At 37.3% G+C, this 25,660-nt stretch overlaps 2 protein-coding genes across 4 annotated transcripts in view; one reads left to right on the plus strand and one right to left on the minus strand.

The window, feature by feature from the left end:
• The window catches only part of LOC145772047 (laccase-like), a 56,167-nt gene that overhangs the window by 26,169 nt on the left and 4,338 nt on the right, over positions 1-25,660 (plus strand). For 2 of the 3 annotated variants that reach the window (XM_082583866.1, XM_082583858.1), the window contains exons 6-12: positions 189-326; positions 2,758-2,968; positions 3,883-4,139; positions 6,136-6,232; positions 7,517-7,646; positions 12,787-12,965; positions 13,357-13,462. In XM_082583866.1, coding sequence (XP_082439992.1) covers positions 189-326; positions 2,758-2,968; positions 3,883-4,139; positions 6,136-6,232; positions 7,517-7,646; positions 12,787-12,965; positions 13,357-13,462 — 1,118 coding nt within the window. Of the gene's footprint in view, positions 1-188; positions 327-2,757; positions 2,969-3,882; positions 4,140-6,135; positions 6,233-7,516; positions 7,647-12,786; positions 12,966-13,356; positions 13,463-16,309; positions 16,461-25,660 lie in introns of those variants that run through there. The other variant, XM_082583874.1, reaches the window with a different exon arrangement.
• The window catches only part of LOC145772068 (putative monocarboxylate transporter 5), a 72,979-nt gene that overhangs the window by 20,666 nt on the left and 26,653 nt on the right, over positions 1-25,660 (minus strand). The window lies entirely within an intron of this gene.

The following is a 25,660-nucleotide window of genomic DNA, read 5'->3' on the forward strand; positions in this document are numbered from 1 at the left end:
TGAACGTTGCAACTAGTTCTAGAAACGATAATTGTTCTGATGAACACCCAAACTTTTCAGTATTCAGTAACGTGGGTGGTTCGGTTAGAAGGGTTTTCAAGATTATAGATAGACTTATGCAGAAAATCAGTTTACATGTGTATTGATGTTGGCTTTGGATTTAATTATTTATTTTATTCCTTTCTTAGGTTGAATGAAGAAACATCTGTCGGGGTCACCCTTGCTGATTGGTTGACAGACCCAGCAAATAATATCGATCATTTCACAACGAATGGACAGATTTTTCCAACGTTGACCATACCGACAGGTCAACGCAAGCGGTTCAGGTTGGTCTGATGTAGGGTTTTCGATATTTCGGATTTTCATGAAATAAGGAAAACAGAAAAAATCTAATTCGAAAAATCTAACCCAGAAAAACAACCAAAGATTTGTTTGTTTTTTTGTTTAAAAAAACAAAACAAAGATAATAATAGAAGCTACACGCACTCAATGATACAAAAGGCAAAAACAACTGAGCGAACATTGTTCATTTGTCTTGGAACAACAGACTGCGTGGATGAACTCAGAGCATTTACAGATTTGTCACTTTATGGTGAGATAAATTTAGTGACAATACAGCAGAAGAATTGATTCTGTCTCAACTGATGTTGCTGGAATACTCAGAAATGCGAAAAGGCGCTGCAAGTTATGGTTTAAAAATACTTGGAATTTTTGTGCGGACTCCGAGAAACGGAAAATTTAAACAGTTAATAAATCCCGTAAATTCGGTTTTAAAACCCTGATGTCACAGGAATTCTGTAGCCAATTTGATTTAACATCGACAGTAAAGAAAAAGTAAAATCGCTCAGCTGCAAATCTATGAAATCTATGCTGGTGAGTGTTCTGTACTTTTGTTCGCTCACTCAGCTCTAAAGGCGCAAAAGGGAGTGACTTTCTTTCATTGTTCCTGACGCTGCATGAAGTAATAATAAAAAGACGTTGAAGTATCTTGGATCTTAGAGCGAAAAACAACGGTTTTAAATGAGATATAAGCTTCTATCAGATTTCCGAAAGTTATTGTCAGTAAATTAGTATCGTAGTTTTGCCAAGGTTTGATCTAAAAAAATTAACTTTTGTGCAACAGACAACTTCGGATTGGGAGGCTGCAGTGAGTAATCCGAGGTGTCGATGACATGTTTGTGTGCAAGTGCATACCTTTGCTGCAATAGGCTACACTTGGTAGAATCGAAAACAGTCTGTTGCCCCACTTTTTTCACCTCATCAAATAATTTCAAACAGAATGAATAATTTAAGTTTTGTTTGCAAACTTTATGCCGAACCTTGCTATAAATGTAGAAGCAAAACAGAAGACAGTGAGATAGACATCTCTGAACATAATTATGTCGAAAGCAACACAGCGGACATTTTAGCTTGTAAGTGTCAATCAGTTTTAAAAAGTGCCCCTACGGTGTAAACAGGCTATGCATTTTTAAAACCTTTGTACTTACTGAAGATGAAAGTCTTTTATGTCACCTTTTCCAATAGTTGTAAACTTGTAAACGTCATGATTGTGCAGTGGTTTAGGTTTTTATGAGAGGTTGATTTAGAACACCCTGAACACAGCAGAACCACTGATGACGTAACTATGCTTCAATGACGCAGAAGTAGCTTAGGAATTGTTTTATTCCTGAGTCAGAATTGCAGAATTTATGAATTACAGAATTTAGGAATAATTTTGCCAAAGATAATATCTATTTATCTAATCTACGGTGTGTAAACTTTGTTTGTGGGAAGGTATATAAAGGACTCTCAGATTTAAAGCCAAAGCAAGTGATTACGTAATTTAAAATTCTAAGATTTCAGCAACATATTTACAATTTTAGAACAACATTTTTGTGAGTTCATTCTAACATTTCGTTATAGAGTGCATTGAGGCCATGTTGGATCATGTTTACATTACAATAACTTGAAACCGAAGCATTTTTACCAGTTGTGGCTAGTGAATTCACTAAATGACATAATGTTTTGCTAAAACGAAGCCGCCCATAAGTTATTATTAACAAAATCGTCCTAGAAAGCCACTGTGGGTTATTGAGTGGAAAGCAATTTATCAACCAGGTCATTTTTGTTCACCCCACATGAGTTTTTAAAGAACGCAAATAGTAGGCCTATAGGAGAAAAACATTATAAAAAGTTGTGCACAACAACGGTTCGTCAGAGGTCTCTATAATTGCAACGTTTTTCACTAGCAAGCAACGACGAGATCAAATCCAAATTGTAAAAAATCTGCTTGCTTGAACATTTTTGTAATTTCCACATGCTGGGTGTGAGTATAATTTTTTTTTTTTAGTGGATAAGCTGACAATGTTTGAGGTAATGACATCTCAGATCCCCATAGCTGCAGTGGAGCTGGACAGTTAGTAATGTCGGGGCTTAAATATTTGTTTGAATCAACAGTCTTGCTTGGAACATTATTCATCTAATGAAGATTTTCTAAAATTTATTTCTACTCTGATTAGGAGAAAAACATTATAAAAAGTTGTGCACAACAACGGTTCGTCAGTGGTCTCTATAATTGCAACGTTTTTCACTAGCAAGCAACGACGAGATCAAATCCAAATTGTAAAAAATCTGCTTGCTTGAACATTTTGTCTCTTATTGTAATTTCCACATGCTGGGTGTGGGTATAAATATTTATTTTTGGTGACTAAGCTAAAAAGGCTTGGAACATTATCCATCTAATGAAGATTTTCTAATATTTATTTCTACTCTGATTAGATTAGTTCACGCAGGCGGAGACCGAACCTTGGAGCTTCTAATCACAGAAAGAGGTGGAACGACACCCACAGATGCTTGTGAAGTATGGGAAATTGCTTTTGATGGGATTTATTTAGACCAAGCAAGAAAGCCGAGGCTAGGAAAGAGCTTTTTGGTCCCAGCATCTAAAGTCGATTGGATTGTCGTGTGCAAAACTAGTGGTGATTATCAAGTAAGAACTTTCGTAACTATTATGTGCAACCAAGGCCAGATGTGATGTGCTATCATGATGGCAAGCTAAAAATCACTAAAACAAAATGCAAACTCCAAATTTAAAAAAAAATGTTGACGAATTTTGGAAAAATATTAGAAAAAATTGGAATTTTTGTAATATGGCGACAACTATTGAATACATCCTATTCCATAAAAAATATATTTCGCCTAGAGGTGAATTTAAACAGCCTCACCAATATTTAGTTGAAATAAGAAGCATCTGATGATCCTACTTTAGGTTATATAACAAACAGTTAAGTTTTTTGAACGGTAGCGACTTTATTTGATGCAACTATTCATCCTTATAACAATTACAATATCCAAGTTCTACAGTTTTTTGGTTAGTTCAGTAAAAGTGCCATCAAGCTATCCTCGATGATTGGCTTACAGCATGTAGAGCAGGTTGCTATGATTATTTCCTAATGTTTGAGGCTTGCTCTGTAGTTTCATCGAGTTTGCATTTGTTAGAATTATGATGTTATAAACTTTTACGTTCTATGTGCAGTTGCCACATACCGCACAATCGCACATCCACCACAAGTTTTGGAATAGATGGCTTGTTTGTTAGTAATTCTGGGTTTACGACAATTTTTTTGCAAATTTAAAATCTTTTAATTAGGTTTTGTTTTATCATTTCTGTCATAATTTTGACCAGTGATATCGAAGTTAAAGATTTAAGAAGTCTCAAATAACCCTGCTTATTGTACTTGAAAGGAAATATGCTGTGTGTACGTATACGATTTACTGCACAGAAAAACATTATTGGTAACAATTTTATTTTCAGGTGTTCTTTATAGAAAGATTGCAGCAAAAGAACAGTTCATCAAGCGAATCGATATCTCTAAGCTACTTTTTTATTTTATGTTTGCGCAGATTCGATCTGTGCCGGAGAAAGAGGACAAATGTTCCATTGGAGAGTTTTTTCGTCATAATGGAACCTTAGTCAACATAAAAGTTACCAGCAGTACGAAAATACCATCAGCTCAAGACACAGCTCTTCCAAAGAGATCCTCTATTTCCGGAGACTTCCGACTTCTTCATCCCAGTCAAGTTGTTAGTGGTTTTGTCGTTGAGGCAAACACACGTCAACATTTAAACAGGGATCATTTCAGCGGATCAGAAGATTACAGGTAGGTCTGGTATCTTGCTGCGTCGAAATTGTCTTTGATATAAAGATTTTTATCACTTTAAACGTAGCAATCACTTTATTCAACATAAAGTTAGATGTCGAGAGATGTGAGATGTCCGCCCCCCTCCGTACTCTCCGGATAGGGGAAGGCCACGTCTGATTAGGGGCCCCCTCATTTTAGTCTGTCTAATGTTTGTTGAATGTTTAAAATATAAAAAAATTACTGCAGAAGCTCAATAATCAATGGCTAATTAAATCATGCAAGGCCGTATTTACTGCTTTTCAAACCAACAACTGGGGGCCTACCTCTGCCTAGGGGCTCCCTCATATTTAGTTCATGCAGAGTTTTTCCGTATGTAATTTTGCATATAGCCTACCCACGCCCTACCGGTAACATTTAATATGTGTTTTTTTCCATTTTTGTAAAATTTTCTCGCTTGGTCTTCTCGCTCAACCACATTTCGCTCACCTCGGCGATATTGAGCATGCATTATAGTTGGGGATCAGTGGCGTAGCCAGGGCGAGGGGGGGGTTGGGGGTTACAACCCCCCCTTTGGCACGCGTGTGACGTCACGATATTGAGAATGATGCTTTCAGTCTTTATGTCTCTAAAACAAAGTTTGCCTAATTTTAAACGAAACTGCATTAAAAGATCGAGTTTTGCCAATACCAAGCATTCAAATATCTCAGCCAGGAATTAGCAACAAGAAAACATAGAGACTTAGCTCTATTACCAAAAAATGCCTAAGAAAACATGATCTTATCTTTTTGCTATGCCACCGGACAGCACCATTTTACAGGAATATTTATACCCACATTTTTGTTGAAAATGCTCTCAGAATGCACCAAATTCAAAGATATTTTTCAAAATTTTCTGGGGGAGCCTCCCCCAGACCCCCGCCGCTGAGTCGCCTTTGTCAAACACGTCGTCGGGCTTTGCCCGCCGGTCATCAAACTCTCCCCCCCTTTCAAAATTCCTGGTTACGCTACTGTTGGGGATTAAGGGAGTGAAAAGTTTTTTGTATCTCAACAAAAAAAAAAATGATGCAATATTCTAAAGTAAACACTGCTCACTAAAATAGCCTAGTTACCAAATAAATTGAAAAATTGCAGTGTTAATCGAGATAGCTTATGTAGTGAACATGCTATCGGCGAAGGTGGGGACACTTGAAATAATTTCAGACTGCTGAAAGACTACACCACTTTCAAGGTTATATAAACTTTTAAGAAACAAATTGAAATTCTTCTGTAGCTGTGAATGATTTTTTTTAAATGGTTGGCTAACATTGTAAACAATTTTTTTTAACCCAATCCAATTTTATTTTGATGAATTTGATTTCATAGCCTACAAAGCATGCATCTCGATAAAAAAAACATTGTATCTCATAAAAATGCCTAAAAGTGACCAAAAAACGAATATATTTGTCAAAATTTTCTGAGGGGCAAAGCCCCCCACACCTCTTTCAGTTTTTCTTTTTCGGACATTAAGTCTTGCATTGTTCATTTATGTTATAAATTTTGCTTTTTAAAACTCTGGTCCTTCCCTAACTTTTTTCTAGATCTGCTACTGCATTGTCGGCATACCCTATTAACTATTTTTTTCAAAAAAATCTTAAGAATTGTTTACTCTTTGCTAAAAAAGGTGAATATAAATTGTTTCTCCACATTGAAAGAGTTTGCGACTTTAAACGCTTTCTAATCCTATTTTTAAGAGTGATCATTAAGCGCAGACACCCATTAATGGATTTCGCCGGGGGAAAGGCAAGATGGTGCTCACACGGCCCTACTAGAGCTAAATTATTATTTTCCATATATTCTAAAGATTTGACACAAAATAAAATGTACACCACAAATTTAGTTTTGTGCAGGAGTAGCTACGAAGTACATGTTACCACACGAAACACTTTTTTTTATTCTTACAGATTTTTTATACAAACTTTCTTTTCTTTCTCATTTACTTTTTTATTTGTTTTAATTGCTTTTATTATCTATCAAAGGTATAAAATGACTGTTGGAACTGTCCAGGAGTGGCATTTGACAAACACTGATCCACTTTTTGGTCATCCCATGCATATACATGTCAATAACTTTCAGGTGCAGATTTAACAACCAATAAAATCTTTCATTGTAAAAATCGTTACTGCAGTTGAAACACGTAGCGCCCAAAAAACAACAACAAATTTTTAAAATATTCTTTAAAAGATGTAATACAGAAAACACAGAATATTTAGCTGTACAACATGTTGCAAATTTACAACATTGGGCGATAAAAGATCAATTGAAATATTTTTGTTTCATTTTCTTCACGAATACTCATTCTATACTCTCTCGAAGTCATGTACTTCACAAAATCTTTGTTGCATAGATGCAACGTAGGGCGCTACGGGGTCAATTGTAGCAGCTGCAAATGTTCTTATGGTTTACAGCAATAATTATAATACTGTATTTAATACAAGTTAAACAAAAAAGTTAACACTGCAGTGTTATATCAATGCGGCATGCTAATGATTACAACCATATTGATTCAAATAGAACCTATTAGAACACACCATCCACGTCTGGTGGTTTCTTTTGGGTGAAAGTTTTCTTAGGGCGAGCTATTTCAGATAATACTTTTACCGATAAAATTGTTTTTTGTATCTGTATAAACGTGAAGACATTACATTTTCACATTACGAACGTTTTCCTGTTTGAAATTATTGTACAGTATGTCGAAATATGAGGAGTAAATAAATGATGGGACTTTTGAAAAACTCAAGTTTGTATTGACTGAATTAAAAAAATACTTTTTATTTTTCAACATAGTTTCCCTCTTTTGCAACACGTTTGATCCATCTTGATATTAGATTGTCCGGGGCTGAGTCTTCAATATAACACAATAGTTTGCAAACGAAGTGGCAACTTCTTTCATAACCGTCATAGAAAAATTCAGTTTTATACTGTAGTTACAAAGACACCGAAGTAATTGCGAAAGTCTCATCACTTATTGGCTCATCTTTGTAGTTTGATAAATTTGAAATATCTTTATGCACCTTGGATTTGGGTTAGCTTGTAAAGTTAGTACAGTATCCCATAACCATCTTCTCAGATATATAGAAAAGTAAAATTGTTCAGACAAAATAATGTATTTATCTAATTCTAAAAGATTAAATGCACATTTTTTGTAATTTATACATCCACCTGGTATATTGTATCACAAGTTCAAATGTCTAAATATGTAGTAAAAAACCATTCTTGTGGTTACCATTGTTTCATTTGTATTGAGATGTATCAAAAAGTTAGTGCTTGGACTATGATTGCATAATTGCATTGATAGGATTTTTAAAAATGGAAGAACTTATCCACTGTTTGTACACACTTTTCTGTCAATTTTCCCAGATAATCAGCTATAACAATTATACCGGGCCAGTCAGCTTTGCAGTAGACAAAGACGTGGACGATTCGGCTCTTGTGTATTACTCACTAAATGGGGACGTGTGCTCTCACCAAAGTCAAGAGTTTCAACAAAGTAAGCTTCCAACCTTGAAAAAAGTAGGTTATTGATTAAAAGCGTAAATAAAAGTTTCAAAACCTTATAAATCTTATTCATTCGTAAGTGCTGGTTTAGTGACATGTTTAGGGTCATTAAGTTCTGAAAATGTTTTACAATAAAGTCCACTAATGGATTTGTCCTGGGAGCTGATGCAGGCACGTTGAAATGGTCATGTCAGCTACGCTTGAATTAATGCGGTGATCCAGCAGTGACATCACTTACGCAGAACATCAGATAGAACATGAAGTCAACTCGCATGATGAAAGATCGCATGGAATTTTTCCATGTGGGGTAAAATTGCCTGGTGGATGAAAAAAGAATAAAACCTGTGAAATTGACGTTTCAAAACCCAACTTTGAAAACAAAGTTGCCTCTGTTCAGCTTCCTCCTTCCACAATTCCTAATTTCGCTGCTGATGGTATGCAACAGCTCAAGACAAAACTTAGCAAACAAGTGTTGATGCAATATTATTTATACATAGCTTAGAGCTGGGGTCGGCAACCTTTTTTAACAAAAGAGCCATTCGGTTATATCTTTCGGCAGATATGAACAGCAAAGAGCCACAAAACGTAGTAGGCTATGCGCGTGTCGTGGTATTTTTCTAGAATAGATCAGACATCAGACCACAGTTTCTCTGGTACCAAACGATTCTTTTATATAACGTAATCTCCATCTGTGTACGACTTTCCTTGCTTAACAATCTCTTGAGCTGCCACAAAACTAGCAGCACTGGTGGTTCTAGGACAATTGCCTCCCGGACAACTGCCCTCAAAAATCAAAAAGTGCAGTAAAGTCTTGTCTTAATTAGCGCTAATGGTTTGATTCTCATTTTGCGGCAGAAAGGTATATAAACATCGCCACTAGAAATGTAGCCTAAATTATGAGCGATTCCTCTTAAAAAGTCAAGTACATTGCGATTTTGATAGTTTTCTACAATGGTTGCAATGCTAGCTGAATAGCTTTGATAGCGTTTTTTGGGCGGTGGTGCAGGAAATCCTGCAACCATTTGGTTAATTGTTACCGTTGCTAAAGCTGCTCGCTCGTTAATTTGTCCATAACTTCTAAACGTTTGGATGACATGCAGTAATGTTAGCTTGAAGGTGGATATGCCATCCTTCCAACGAATTGTTTGTGCGGAGAAGATCTTCCACTACACGATCACGCATGCTCCACATGCTGATCGGAAAATGGGGTGATCGTCTGTTGATGCGTAGCCTTCTTCCGATGAAGACATCTTCAAAGTAATCTACGATCGAGTCAACTTCTGTTCGCATAGTATCCTAAAGTGTTTCAAACGCACTAACTACATCATTTGGTCGAATGAAAGCTAGAGCTAGAAGCATACGAATTTTCAGAGCAAAGTCAGCATCTGCCTGATATTGACCTTACAATCCTTCCGCCTGCCTTTCCTTTTTTCGGTGTAACGAGTAACGATGTTGCTACCACACGTCTTCGAGCTATGAATAAACTTCACCAAGTCATGCTTAAATTTTATTATTCTCTTGGTATTCATTATCTGGGGGCAGCTATCCGGGGAGCAAGTGTCCTATGGGGGCAATTGTCCAGGGGGCAGTTGTCCGGATACCGCACTGGTATGACATGGGACTTTTATCCATTTATTGAAAGCTTCCTTACGCTGCTCCGATTTTTGCATTAGTTCCAATACTGCTTTCTTTAGCTCATCTCCAAAATGGGGTAGCCTATACTTTGCAGCAAATTCTCTATGCCTGTTTTGAAAATGTCTTTGGAAGTCACATTTTTTGTTTTTCCTAATTTTTTCCACGTAGGCAATTAAGCATATATATCATGGGCTCCGTTAGAGGGGGGGCCGCGGGGGTGATTACCCCCCCACCAATCGGAGTGGGGGGGTAACTAATGCAAAATTACCCCCCCACTAATGTAGAGATAAAAATTTCATTTTTAATATATTTTTTACTTTTGTGTTTTATTTTCATGTTTTTATTTTGTTGCATAACTTTTGAGGTTTTTGCTTGGTAACTCCGACTCGCAAGACAACGCCAAGTCATCTATGGCCAATGTATCCTGTCAAAAATATACGCATCACAATGCGCTATGTGTGACGTCATAGTTTCTCACTGCTACAAACTGTTTAATTTCGCTTTTACCACTCGCGAACGAAACCCACTACAGTTGCACTGTTTTAATGTCTTTATATTTTCGGTTGTTGTAAAAGTTAATGCATTTTAGCTTTTATTTTTTTCTGAATTGAATGTAGGCCTAAACCAGAGGTGACGAACCTGCAGCCCGTCAAAGAATTTTGTGCGGCCTGCAAAACAATTTGACAATCGCTCATGCAATAAAGACAAAAGACATCTCAAAGCTGTTTTATGCCTTCACTGCTACACTTTTCCTTTGCTATTTTCTTGCCGCTCACGCTCTCAAATGGTCACCTGTTTTCGGCAGCACGTAGCCTACCTATGCGAACAGTTCTTTTCTAAAATGCACTTTACAAAAAGTCGTTACAGGTCGAGGCTGACAGATGAAAATTTTAGTATGCAGTTGAGAGTTGCCACATCGTCTGTTCAACCTAATATTGAACGCTTAGTCAAGCAAAAACTTTCCAAAAATCCCACTAAGCAAAAAAATTCAATGCTTCAATGTTATTTTTTTAATATTTTATGCTTCAATGCTGCATTAGATAGCTTCAGCTGTATGATTCGTAAGGGCTTTTGTTTGTTGTTTGAAAAAGAAATTTCATTAACTGATTTGTTGTTTCGGAGCATAATGATCGAAACATTTAGTCTTGGGCAAAAAGGATAAAGCCAAAAAAAGAAGAAATCATACTCATATGAAAGCAAACGCTTCGAAATTTAAACTGTCTTCATTATCAGTGCGCAAGTACTCTTGCTCTATCCTTTTTGCTCAAGTTGATTTGTTTTTATTTTTTACTGTTGTATGTTTCGATTCTTCGTAAGATAATTTCAACTGTGTGGGTTTCATTACTTTCATCTGCCGTTTTTTACTTTTCATGAATAGTATCTTGAGTCGCTTATAGAAGATTTCATAGTAGGTTAGGCTTCGATTAAAAAGTTCTGTGGCCCGATAACTCAAGTGTAATTGACAAAGTGGCCCGATAACTCAAGTGTAATTGACAAAGTGGCCCGCGACCGCAAAAAGGTTCGTCACCCCTGGCCTAGACCCTAGATGCTGAAACTTTTTCTTTCACTGCGGATGTTATGGCACAGGAACCGTGTTGTATTCATGCAATTGTAGATTAAGTTATAGAAAACTTTGGTTTTAACGCTTTTGATCTTTTAAATTTAACCATTTAGCGTCTGAAGTGCAAAGTTTGGAGGACTTGAGCCAAGGAAGAATACAGAGAGGAATTTTTGCGTACGTCCCCTCTTCCAGTCAAAATTGTCTAAAAACCTCAAAAAATGTGGCAAATGTTAAAGAGTTTTTGCTCGCGATTTTAGATTCGTTGAAATAATTTTTCGATTTTAAATCGTGCTAAAAGGCAAAAATTTTGCGCCTTCGGCGCGAAACATGTCGCCTAAGACGCTGTATAAGAAACTGAAGCTTTCAGTAATGCGAAGGAGGGTCTGGGTGGCGACCTCCCAGAAGTATATGTGATGCGATAATAATCCAATAAACCCCCTGTCGATGTCAAAACATTGCTCCTGCCCCTGCTTAAATTACCCCCCCCCACTATCAGGAAGTGTCCGGAGCCCCTGATATATATTATAGATATGCCATCATCATTTGCATTGAGTGCAAAGTTCATGCTCAAGTTCATCTGTCCATGCTAAGTAGCATAGTCTGTTTACGCTTAAAATCTTTCTCCTTTATTTGTGCATGGGTAGGCTACTGATAGAAAAGGTAGCCTATGCTGTCAGCGCCAAAAGCTATAAAAACCTGATAAAGTCAAAACTTGAATGGCAAACATTGTAAAAAAATCTATTAGGCTACTTTCTGATAGAGTAGGCCTATCATTCGATCAGTAAGGGCTCATTGCTGCATCATCTTGCATCACTAGTAAACAATGTTTTGATACCATTTTATTTTTCATTATAATAATAGTCAAACGTAAATATGATTGATTGAATCTTTATCCTCGGACTGGGAAAGCTTCTTGCAGAGCTTATTCCTGGCAGTTTCGCATACTTGTAGAAAGAGGCTTTGAATCACTGACCCAGGCCCTGTCACCGAGATTGACAGAGTGAAGTTTCCGATTGTTGAAGTCTTGTTGCAAGGGAATTATTCCATCCATTAGATGCCGCTGAATGGAGAGCCACGCGCTAAGTCACGCGCTAACCAACTGAGCTATCGGGGCGGACATAACTTATAAATTGCAAGTTTTGTCAAATTTAGAAGGTTCCGTTTCAGAGGAGCTAAAAAGCCACAGGTTGCCAACCCTTGGCTTGATAGGCACTTTAACACGAAGATATCCAATTCAACTACGAACCAATCAGATGTTACGTTGTCCGTCCAATTGTGACCATTCCAGCATTCAGCCAGAGAGTTGATTATTACGTAGAACTTTGTTTGGTAATTACAGAAGAAAAAAGAGCAATAGCAGTGGTGTGAACCAAAGCCAGGTCAATAAAATGACTACTATCGCCCTAACCCTCTGCGCCAAGTCAGCCGACGGCAAACCGATGGCTTAATTTAGCTAGCATTTAGGTTTTTCCTTTGTTCTCCTAGAAACGCAACCTTGATGACGTCATGAACAGCATAGCTTCTGATTGGTTGACGGTGTAGTTGCAGCAATTGGGATCTTAGTGGTTGAATTGGATATCTTCATGTTAAAGTGTCTACCCCCAGGCTTAGAGCCTTTGTTGTTGCAATAAACTTTTTCATTTTTATCTTTAACTGAATAAATTCAAACACTGAGAGCTAAAACTTCACTCCCTGCGGTTATGACTGCAAATAGGCTATAAACGTTTTTTTTTTATCGCTGTGCTGTCTAGTGGCAAACACCCCTGAGTAGTGTCATGTGATGTTTGAGCACTCCGAAAAGGAATTTCTTACCTTTAAAGTGTTTGCTTAGTTTATCAATACTTGGTATGCTTGCAACTAAAATCTGCTTTGTTTGATCAAATTTATAAGTTTACACCTCATCAATTATTATTTAAAACGATTATTAATACTTAAGGTTTTGCTGACTCTGCAAACTTTTATCTCCCTCTTGCAAACGAAACGGGATTGTGCAAGAAAGGGGAACTTGTTAACCACCACGAGCGTGCTGAACGGGGCGGTCAGGGTACTCTTGGATATGTGGAACCTGGAGAATTTCGAGACGTTGTTCTAGTTCCGCCATTATCAAATATTACGGTAGTATCAAATATGACGAGCAGCAACATAGTTTATGAAAAAAGTTAATTGTAATGTTTGCAATTGTTTCAATTTTTTCTTAGTGGGTTCTATTGTAAATATTCCAACAAGTCGTAATTACATGCTGTGGTTCAACGGATAATTGTTTGATCGTTGCTGTCCTTTTTAATGCTTTAATAAAAACATGGTTCATTTTCAGGTCGTATAATACAACCGACGTTAGAAATGCCAACAAACGTAACTAGTTTAAGCCAAAGGCGAAAACCATCATTCCTAGCCCAAACCTATTAGCCTACTCTGTTTTGAGCTTCAATGTTCATGAAATTTATTCTGTAAAATCTGATTGTCATCAACGCAAGTCAACCATAATGAGCGTTTTGTGTCGATGCAGATTCGCTTTCTGGCCCACAGGTTTACGGGAGAGGTTGTGATCCATTGTCATATCTTGATACACGAAGATTTTGGAATGATGATGACCGTTGATATTGTAAATGAAAGTAAGAATTGAGACAGTATAGCCTACCTGTCAAATTGAGGAAGTGCATTTGGTCGCGTGATACGCGAAATCGAAAACAGCTCGCAACTCGTTTCGCTTCTATCATTACTATTCATATTTCATATTGCATTGACTAGTCAGTATCACAGAGCAAGCATGTTTAAAAGCAGCTGATTAAGAGATATAAATGTGGTCACATGCCCATCAAAAAGTGAGAAAATGCAGCAATGCCAAGTAAGTCGCTCTCAATGAACATTTGTCAAAATTTTGGATTCTTACAATAAGCTTGGAATTTATCCCAAATGTTATGACTTATGATATATCTGATCACTTACCAACATTTTTATTAATCAAAACTGTGCTACACAAAACGAAAAAACGTCAGTATTTAACAAGAAAAATTGAAGAAAATAAAATTGATGGTTTTTTGAGTGATCTTTTAGATCAGCTTGAAAACCTAAAATTAACCACAAGCTATGAAAATGTTAACGACAGCACTAATAAATTCATACTTATTATGCAAACACTAATCAACTCTCATTTCCCATTAAAAAAACTCAGTAGGAAAAAGTCTGGATTGTACAACAAACCATGGATCACAAAAGGAATTCTGGTTTCAATCAAACACCAAAATAAATTATTCAAACTTTGCTACAAAAAAAATTGTCCTGAAAAAATAATTTTTTACAAAAAATATAGAAACAAATTAACTCACATTAAACACATGTCAAAACAAAACTACTTCAAGCATCGCTTCAATGAATCGAGACATGACTCATCAAAAACATGGAAATCTATCAATGAAGTTCTTCAAAACAGGAAAACTAAAACGAATACTTTTCCCAATGAACTTATTGCAGAAAACATTTCATGCAAAAATCGTGAACAAATATGCAACCAACTTAACTACCACTTTACACATATTGGCGAAAAACTAACTTTACACTTAAAGCAAAAGTCAAACTTTGATTCATTCATGGGGCCTCCTTTAAAACAAACATGTGCGGTATATGAAACTGATGAAAGTGAAGTCGAATGTCTAATAAACAAACTAGATGTTAAAAAATCAGATGGACCAGATGACATCTCTTCTCGAATGTTAAAGTTATTAAAAAGTATTATTGCACCTCATTTAACTAAACTTTTTAATGCATGCTTGAAACAAGGAATATTTCCTGACACTCTAAAAATTGCAAAAGTTATTCCTGTTTTCAAGAAAAACGCAAAAACAGATCCAAATAATTACCGTCCTATTTCCTTGCTTTCAAATATCAGCAAACTTCTAGAAAAAATCATTTACAAACGCTTGATAAGCTTTCTTGACAAATTCAATGTGATTAATGATCAACAATTTGGATTTAGGGAAGGTCATTCTACAACGTTAGCAATAAGTAATCTTTATGAAAGACTAATTGAACTCAAAGAAAAAAATCATTACGTTTACCTGTTGTTTCTTGACTTAGCAAAAGCGTTTGACACCGTTAACCACCAAATACTTCTAAAAAAGCTGGAGTGTTACGGCTTGAGAGGCTTAATGGGAGGCCTTATAAAATCTTACTTACACAACCGTAAACAATACGTTTTTGCTGATGGCTTCAAATCAAAACATGAAAATATCACATGTGGTGTTCCGCAAGGATCTCTACTTGGACCATTGTTTTTTCTGCTTTACATAAATGATTTGCCTCTTATAACAACTTTCGATTCTCAGCTATTTGCTGATGATACTGTTTTATTTACTTCAGCAACATCTATTTTGCAATTGCAACAAAACATTGAAATTGAGATGCAGCGTATCGCTGATTGGTTCAATGCAAACAAATTATGCATCAACTACTCCAAGACGTTTTACATGTTACTTGAACGAAAAGGGAGATCAACTTCTAAACTAAATGTAGTCTTGAACAATACAAAAATTCAAAAAACAAACAACATCAAATATGTTGGCATATTTCTTGATGACAAACTAAGTTGGAATTATCACATTCCCAGGTAGCAATAGTTGGCGTGCAGCTGGCGTCATCAGGGCTGCGAGCGCTCACATTGGCGACATCGAAAATCGTTAGCGGTAGGCCAGCGCCTGCATGGCGAATATCGTCATGACTTTTTTTCTTCAAAGTTCATCGTTTTCTGCTGGCTTCGCGCGGTCGACTTTCGTGCGAGAGACGCGCTTTCGATTTTTGCTCGTTTTCTGCTGACAACGCGCTGTCGAGTTTCTTACGAAAGGCCGCGCTTCATTCCGTTTTAGCTGCGCTTGATTGAAGTCACGTGCCATTTCAAACACGCGATTGAGTGGAAACCTGTTTGCTCAGATATTGGGTAGACTGCTGTGTAATAAAGCTTAGGGTTAGGGACCTCGTTAGTCGTTAGGTTACTGCGATATGCAATTGTGTTGCTAACAAATTCACTAAGTGGTTGATTTGATGGTGTCTGGTATTCAGTATTCTAGTCACTTGCGGTAAACCACTAAATAATGTGAGACGTAATTTATATGAACATGTTTTATTGCATTTAAGATGTAACTAATGAACTTAAGGCAAAAGTAGATAAGGAAATAGCTACAAAACAAATTAGGCTATCGTGTTTTTTCAGCAAGTTTTTAGGCACATTGATAGAGATTTCGGTAATGCAATTACTTTAGTGCTACAATGCAATAAAAACCTAAGTCTGAAGTTAGTCTGTGGTACAGGTATATACTGGTTGCTGTATAGATTGTGTATTACTAATTTAGTTTTTGTATATATTATATTACAAAATTAAGATCGGAACAAACCATATGACGAATTATTTGTTTTACATGTGTTTTGTTCACAGGTTTATTCTTAACTAACTGTAGTTTTGTTCATAGCCTATTGATACAAGGTTTTCTTGGACGAAAGATACAGAAATGGAACAATATCATATAATAGAGTTTGATGGAGAGGATGGTGCTATGGCAATTGTCCATAATAGTTGGATCTGAAACCTGGCAACCGCCATTCAACCAGACAAACGCAGCAAAGAATGGCATTCAACCTATTCCTGGAAAATAGACGATGTTTCTAAGAAGATATAGCTGCGGTTAGTTTTGAAGTGTTGTGTTGATTTGTGTTCACAGTGCTTCTAAAACTAGAGATACACACGAAAGCACCAGAATAGTAGTCTACTACTCTACTGGTTTATTATTATGATGTAAATAATGGCAAAACCTTTTTGATGCTAACATGATGCAGTATATATTGTTAGCCTATGCTTTTCAGGAAAGGATCGACCCAAATTGTTGACTAGGGCAGGCCTTAAAACTCGTGTTTTTTTCCGGCAGCCATCGTGGCCTACCGAAAGCTCCTTCTCGGCGGCCAAATTTGCGTGCTTGGAGGCCAAAGTAACGATAGCACAAGCAAATAAAATTAAACTTGCAACAATGTTAAAATGATAACTTAGCGTTGTTGAAGTCTAGGCGACGTCCTGCAATAGAATCGTTACACCACGCAATAACTGCTTTATCGGGATTGTAATCCGGTATTGCGGGACCATCTAACGATCACTAAATTGTTTCAACTGCTCGCAGCTCAGTAAATCGTTTCAACTGCATGCCGCCTTTCATAAAATCTGACCATTTATTCCGTTATGATGTCACCATTGAGGGTTTGAAGTCACTAACCCACAGCGGGAACATTTCTGAACTATGAAGACACGTGTTTTTCCCTCGGATGTCAACTAACCTAGTTTTCCTTTTTAACAACGATTCAATGTCCGACAACATTGAATCGATATAAAAACGACAATATTGCCAGCCAATGTAAATTAGCACTTCGGATTAACACTTTGCAAACAAGACCTACAGCGCTGGTAATCGCAGCTGGATATATACCATACAACAGCAAATGTTCCCGCTCAATACAACAGTGGTGATTATGACGCGCTGACCTAATTCTGCGTCACTCTTACTACATATTTTCGACATTTCATCCACGATCATAAGATGTGCTATCTAATAATGAGTTAGTAGTGTAATTAAGTTGTTGTTGTGAGCGAAATTGTTTTCACAGAGAGCTCATTTTGTATTATTACAGATGTGATTCGAAGGCAAGCCAAGGCGACGGACAAAGATATCGAATCTGCAGTGAAGCGGTATTTGAAGGCGGCTGGCGACAGATAGCAAAGCCAGATAGCACAAAAAACTCATTAATCTGAATTTCTCTGCTAGCTTCGTATTAATCTTTATTACATCAGAGAGTACAGTGGAAGCAATGGTAGTGTTCTTGATGTTGCTGTGTATTTTCTTCCAGTGCTGTGATTTTGACGTATTGCAATACCTAGCCTACAATATATGCTTATAGTTATGATACTGTAGTACGTAGTACACAATTGGTTTCTAACCGGGAGTAAATTTTACTTACCCCTACCCTAGGCCTAGGGTAAATCTTGCAAGCAAACATTTTAATCAAACTCATTATAGTTTCGAAAACCAAGAAAGTTTTTTTTAATAGAATTTTTTGCTTAAAAATTATTGTTTCGCGAAAACTGTCAAAATTCACTTATGCAGCTGCTGGGCTTTTACAAATAACCTCATGTTTATAGTCTTTAGCTTTGCTCTCCCATGGCTTGGACTTGTAAATTGTTTTGTTATTTGTATTACAAATGATCAGAAAACCACCATTCATTAATTACTGAAACATTTTTTTGCATTGTGTTACGAAAATGGAGCTGTGGTAAGTCAGTGTATTAAAAATCTTCATTGTTTTCGTTGTTTTACATTTTTGAATTGCGTCTCGCTTTAACCACAAAAAGACAATTAATACACAAAATGCTTCAAAAAGTTTTAGTGTTTTGTTTTAATAATTTCGCAAAACAACAGCTGCTGCTGGTGGCCGAAAAAAAAGGGGCTTCAGCAGGGCGACATTCGTCAGTCCAGCGACAGTGCGCGCAGCCGGAAAAACGTGCCAGTAAGTTTAGCGAAATTCGTAGGCGTACAGACAGCGCGTTGTTAACTAACTTGAGCGACTTTCGCCATCGAGGCGCTTACGCACAGCCGACTTTATTGTCGAATTTCGCCAGCGTTACGCCGGCTATGCGATGAGCAGATCGGTGGCGGCTGGCTGGCGATTATCGCTGGCGCGTCGCCAATAACTTCGCTAGCGTGGAGCTGGCTAGACGCCAATCTTTGCTACTTGGGTTGAAGATCTATCTGGGAGATTGGCGAAAATATCTGGAATATTTTATAAAATTAGAAATTACACAAACAAACAAAGCATGTTAACGCTGTACTATGCTCTTGCACGCTCAATAATACAATATGGCATTTTATGTTGGGGTTCAAGCACACAAAAACTGCTCAAGAAAATTTCAACAATGCAAAATCGAATCATTCGCACAATAACCTTTAGCAACAGAAGAGCAAAACTTTCACCACTGTACCAAGATCTCGACATACTTCCTATCAGTAATTTGCATAAACTAGAAATTTCTAAATTTGTCTTTAAATTTAGAAATATGCTATTACCTGGCTATTTTGAACCTTACTTTCAGGAAATTACTGAAGTACATTGCCATGGCACGAGAGCTTCTCAAAAAAATAACTTTCACTTACGTAGTGTCAGCTCAAGAAAAGGTCAAGGCAGTTTGAAATTCTTAGGCCCAAAAATATGGAATGATTTACCTTCAGAAATAGTTGGGGCTACGAGTATTAAAACTTTCACGAAAAAACTAAAAATTTATTATATGAATGAACTTGGTCCGTGACTGTTTTTATTGTCACAACATTGACGATTATTTCGGATTGAACATTATTAGTACTATAGGCCTACGTAGGCTTGCTACTCACGAACTTGTGCTACGTACTACTTATTAACGACTGTAATCTTATTAACTGTACTCAAGTCGGCCGATAAACTGACGGATTTGTTAAAGTATGAATTTATAAAGATAGGCCTACTTTTAGTGTTTTTGCTTCGTCCTTTATGCTAGCAGTTAACAGTTGTTGTTTTTGCATAGATTTTTTTTCCTCACAGCTTACTAACTTACTTTTGTAGGGCGTGATATTTTTTGATGTTACAATGAAACCACAGGAATCCACTTTTTTGTTTACATTTTTGCGGAACTTATGCTTATCTTGTTTGCAACGTAATGCGGATGCTTTACATTTGTCACATTAAAAACACGGGAAGCAGCTGACTCGATGACTAATATAGTCTTTCGCTGCTTCCTGTCTGTTGTTGAATATATTTGTACCGGTTTATATTTGTACCGTATACTATTTTTCGCAGCAGACAAAATAAAAGGTTTCTCTCTCTCTCTCTCTCTCTTATGTCACGTTGCGTTATACATCATAACTATACTGTTACGTAACAGATGCTTTTGTTTTAATCGTCATAAATGAGTTATTTTGTTTGGAAACAAAAATCTAAACTTTTTTCAAAATTTAGTTGCGGAATAATATTGGCAAAAAGGAGCTATCAACTGTTGAGAGATTAGATGTATGGGGAGATTAATTTTAATTTCATCTTTAGCTCAGATTTTAGGATACAACAGTACATTCTAAGACTTTTAGAAAAAAAAATTTGAAATTTTTGTCCAAAGCCCCTTTCCCCCTACCCTGAAAATTATTTTTCGGTTAAAATTCCCTTGTATTGCATTGAAGTCACTTTTTGTTCATGGCATTTGAAGTTTAAACAGAATTTACTACTGTACCAAGACACTTTAATAATGTTACAAGACAGCCGCAAACAAATTTTCTGGTCTTGTTTAATCGTAAAACACGAAAAAATGATCAGTTCAATTTGTGCGCATGACTACGCGCATGCGCAAAAGCGTACTTAAAACACAGATATTTTGTATTGAAGATATGGAGAATAGGCTATCACAGTTAAATTGATCCAAGGGTATTGTACAGCTTTTGCCATACAAGTATGCCTTCTTAAGTATCCTACACGTATCATTCTTACAAAAGTGAAACTTTAAATCTTCTTTGATGTGTAGGCTAGTCACTGACGAAGCCACACTTGTGTGGCCAAAGCTTCACAATACACTTGAATTTATCGATTGCATGCCGCAGCCTACTCTCTACTTCTTTGATCAGTATTGATCGCAGTACGCATCCATTTAGATCATCGGTAAATTTAAAAGAAGATTAAAAAGTTGATTCACGAAGTTTTATTTTCGAATTTTGTGTTAAACTGGCCAAATTAACAAATAAAATAAATATAGCCTAACCATATCCACTTAAAATCTATTTCGAAGCTTTTACAGCCTTTTGCTCTTTCTTATAGTGCATTAATATTTCTGTAGACTTATATTATTTTTGTGCGAATAGGCAACATGTAAAAATCTGCTCCAGATTAAAGTCCCTGACGATAACATGCTTCTAATAGGCCTAGCCTATGCAGCCTTTTTTCCCACGATAAAAATAGCCTATTTTGGGGCCGTAAATAATTTTTCGTTCAACAACGTCGGATTTTCCATGGAAATATTTACCTGGAAATTTTTTTAAAAACTACAGCCATTTAATCACATTATGTGTTGTTACCATAAAATTACTTTTTAAACACTGTGAAAAGTTTAATGACAAGATCCTTTGCAGAGATCATGTCCAGGAATAGGCCTAATGTACACTTGGTTTCTCTTATTTGTAGTGATGGTTTCTCCTATTTCTAGATGTCACGATTTCTTTCTATCTCTTACCAGGAAAAAGACTTGGAAAGGTTCAATGACGTAGTTTAATGGGTCAAACCGAAAAGCAGTCAATTAAATGTCGAATAATTCTACTAGTGAAATGATAATCTGACTTCTTGAAGAACTTTAACGAACGGCTTCTCAAAGAACTCTAATTTCTGCATCAACTACCAATCCACAACTCATAGCACACCTCTCATAATCAACTCATAATAATCATCATAATAATAATCATTACACAAACTACACCACTATTTATATAGTTGGTTGTTCAGTCCAGTAACTTCGAGAAGGTGACGTAGTGTTGCATCACACGAACTCATCGTCGGTCACGTAGCATTGAGATGTAAACAACAGAAGTCTCTAGAATGTCACGTAGGGCCGAAGGTTGTAGAAAACACGTTACATAATACAGATTTCGTCATCAGAGGTTACTTTAGGTCAATACCCGATAATAACACATCGCTCAAAATTCCATAATGAAAACAACACGCTCGTTGAAGATACAAAGCAAGCCATCGCGAGGCATTGCACCTTGATTGTGACATACGCCCCCCCTTAGAATATTGTTGTAAACAATATAACAACACAATCAATACAAAACACACTACAAAACAATTAATTACTCAATAAAACAGTTCTCATTAGTCCATCGTTGCACGATCTACCAACGATAGCTTTTCTCAAAACAATAGTCACGTTTTCTGCGAAAGTTTCCATCGTCCTCAATGGGTTCAATGCATCGGCGAGCAAGATGACCCATCTTCCTACATCGGAAACACCTCCTCTCCGGACAGTCCTTGGCGAGATGACCTTCTTTATGACAGTTGTAGCAAGCCTTTTCATCAAAAGGGCAGCTCTTGGCTATGTGTCCAATCTCCCCACATCGGTAGCAGTGGTTGTCACGGCAACGTCTATTTTCCGAATGTCCGCCGTCAGCAACGCACTCCCTGGCGAAGTGTCCTCGTCTACCGCATCTATAGCAAACTCCAAATGGTCGTCGCCTGCCTCTTCTCCTCGGTTCATCGCGCTCGTAATATCCATCATCGTGAGATCCTTGCTGATTATCTGCAGAACAATCTCGAGCAAAGTGACCATTCTTGCCACAAGAATAACAAGTAACTTCAGAATTTCTCTCAATAACATTTCCGATTATAAGATCAACTAAAGAGTTTTGTAAACATAACGCTTTCACAGTCCCACTACAATATGGAGTTTCGATATATATCTTCGCTAACGGTCCTTGAATTGAAGTGTTATTTATCTTTATCACATGGCCAGTTTTTCCCGTTAGTTGACTGTCTTTAACCAAATCTCTTCTCACTATTATACCCGTAGAACCAGAATCACGTAAAACTTTTACCTTTTTGTTTCCAACTTTTCCATCCACTACTGGCAGGTAATCTTCAGCTATTATTTTTCCGCAAACCTCTTCATCCGGTTTCTCCTCCCCAAGCGTGGGTTCAGGAATCATTAACGCACAACCGCATCGATAAACGTCCGTGTCTTTATCTTTTCCAGACTGATTGGATCGGGAAAACGACTTATCCTTGCATTCCTTCGCTTCGTGTCCTTGCCTATTGCAACGATTGCACCACTTCTTCGTTTCCTGATGATTTCTGTTAGTCTTCTTCCGGCAGTTAACAGACTTATGACCTAAGCCATTACAATTAAAACAACGTACTTCTCTTGGAACAGCACCTCCTTTAGAATTATTTGTTTGCTCCTCGTCATTATCGCATGACAACGTTTCTTCAGTCGACAACTTCTCATCATGAGCAACTAAGTACTGTTCTGCCACACTGGCTATTTCTTCTAGAGTCTTTGGACTTCTCTCCATTAGATAAACAGACAGATCTTTTGAACATGAATCTGTGAATTGTTCCTTAACTATAAGGTTTGCCAATCCGTCCAATGATTGTTCGGCCCCCGAAAGTTCAAACCATTTTAACAAAAGGTTTCTTAAACGTTCAATAAATTGACCTGGGCTTTTGTGTTGTTCAGGCTTTGCCTCACGGAATCTTTGACGGTATCCATGCTCGGTAAAATTGTATCGCTTTAACAGAGCTAACTTCAATCTGTCGTAATTCATGGCCTCTTCTTGCGAAAGTCTTGAATATACATCAAGAGCTTGTCCCGATAATAACATGCTTAGCTGGGTAGCCCACGTCGACTTCTCTAATTTGGCTATTGTAGCATATCTTTCAAATCTTAACAAATAACTATCCAACTCATCTTTTTCTTCAACAAATGATGGCAAATCTGGACGTCTAACTTGCGCCACAATAACATCTCGAGCATTATCATTAGTAGAATTAGATCGCTCACCAATGTCCAGCTTTTGTCTTTCTAATTCAAGTTTTAACTTTTCCAATTCATATTGCGCTCTTCTTTCTTCAGCTTCTGCTTCGCGCTGCGCTTGTTTCTCTTCAGCTTCTCGTTGAGCTTGTTTTTCTTCAGCTTTGCGCTGCGTCCGCTTCTCCTCTGCTTCAGCTTCAAGTTGTGCTCGCTTTTCTTCAGCTTCAAGTTGTGCTCGCTTTTCTTCAGCTTCAAGTTCTGCTTTCCTTATTTCACGAGCAGCTCTTCTATCTTCTCTTTCGTCAGCTTCTCGCTGAGCTTTTTGGTCCATTATCTTGTGATACTCTTCCATCACAAACTGAGACTTTTCATTACCAGTCAGCCCCATTCGTTCAGCCATGCTCCCTAAGTCTTCAATCATCTCATGTTTGACAGTATCCGCCATCTTGACATTAATTTATTATTCTTTCAATAAATCTTCGGTATTCTTCGGTTTTTCGGTTAAATTTTCTCGGTTTATCCCGGACGAGCCCCCAGAATGTCACGATTTCTTTCTATCTCTTACCAGGAAAAAGACTTGGAAAGGTTCAATGACGTAGTTTAATGGGTCAAACCGAAAAGCAGTCAATTAAATGTCGAATAATTCTACTAGTGAAATGATAATCTGACTTCTTGAAGAACTTTAACGAACGGCTTCTCAAATAACTCTAATTTCTGCATCAACTACCAATCCACAACTCATAGCACACCTCTCATAATCAACTCATAATAATCATCATAATAATAATCATTACACAAACTACACCACTATTTATATAGTTGGTTGTTCAGTCCAGTAACTTCGAGAAGGTGACGTAGTGTTGCATCACACGAACTCATCGTCGGTCACGTAGCATTGAGATGTAAACAACAGAAGTCTCTAGAATGTCACGTAGGGCCGAAGGTTGTAGAAAACACGTTACATAATACAGATTTCGTCATCAGAGGTTACTTTAGGTCAATACCCGATAATAACACATCGCTCAAAATTCCATAATGAAAACAACACGCTCGTTGAAGATACAAAGCAAGCCATCGCGAGGCATTGCACCTTGATTGTGACACTAGAAAAGATAGTAATGGCAATCGCCTACTTGTCATCATGAAACAAGTCAAATGTGCATTTATGGATGTAGGGTCAAGGTAGTCAATATCCATGGCTGGCTGAGCTACAGATATAGGGTCAAGCTGGCTGGGATTCCACCGGTGTACAGGTTAACCAAAAACCGTGATGCCAAAGCTCTCTATATTTGGCTTTTGGGTCAAAAAACAATCGGGAGAGCACGATAGATTTCAAGGAAAACCAATTCATTCATTAATGTTGCCTTTTCTTGCCTCGAGTGCAATGCCGTGTATTATAAAGGAATTTAAGGAAAGACCTTCTGAAAGTTTTGATAGAGCATTCTCAACAACCTAAACAGAAAGTAAATTTTGGCTAATCTTTTTTTTATGGACTGTCCACTAGTGAAGTAAAGTCATTGGCATATAAATATGCTACCAAAGTTATAATGCTCTTGGGTTAAAGCAAAGCAGGCTGGAAGTGACATGCTTGTCTTTGAAAACACCAGAAGGGAACGGAGCGCTGTCAGCAGAAATTGTCTATCTTGTTAAGCTACAATAATACGCGATAGATTGCTTGACAGACAGTTTTGGATGCTCTGGGTTATGTCAAAAAAATTGATGTATGTTTCAAATAAACCCGTGAGTGGTCCAACAAACCCCACTTGCGGGGTATGTTGAAACATGTGGTGTATGTCTGATGTAGCGCCAGCAGACAAACCAAGGGGAGCGACGAGGCAAGAAGTGCCCAGCCTCAGGACAACCTGCAAGTACAAGGACTAACTCAGCATAATAGCTATACGAAGCGACTACATGAGGAACTGGTCCAACAGTGCAGGAAGCGGCGAACAAGTGACTGCGAACCAGTGACGATCGGTGAGGGAAAGCAAGGAAAGCAGTGCTTACCTGAGCGAAAACTATGCAAAATATAATGACTGAATTCTAGGTTTAACTTCTTATTATTTTTATCACGTCTATTTTAACTTGAAAATTACTGTATTCGTGACTAGAATTACTCGTAACGCTTGTGAGTAGTCTAAGTCCTCACCAAACCGCATGCCTTGCCTATAAATGCCAATTAACGCAAACGCTCCTGTCAGAAACAACCACTGAGGCTCCAGGGAAGCAACTATCAAACTTGCTTTCCCAAGGT

The sequence above is a fragment of the Aplidium turbinatum genome, chromosome 1 (assembly GCF_918807975.1).
Source record: "Aplidium turbinatum chromosome 1, kaAplTurb1.1, whole genome shotgun sequence".
Classification (NCBI taxonomy): Eukaryota; Metazoa; Chordata; class Ascidiacea; order Aplousobranchia; family Polyclinidae; genus Aplidium; species Aplidium turbinatum.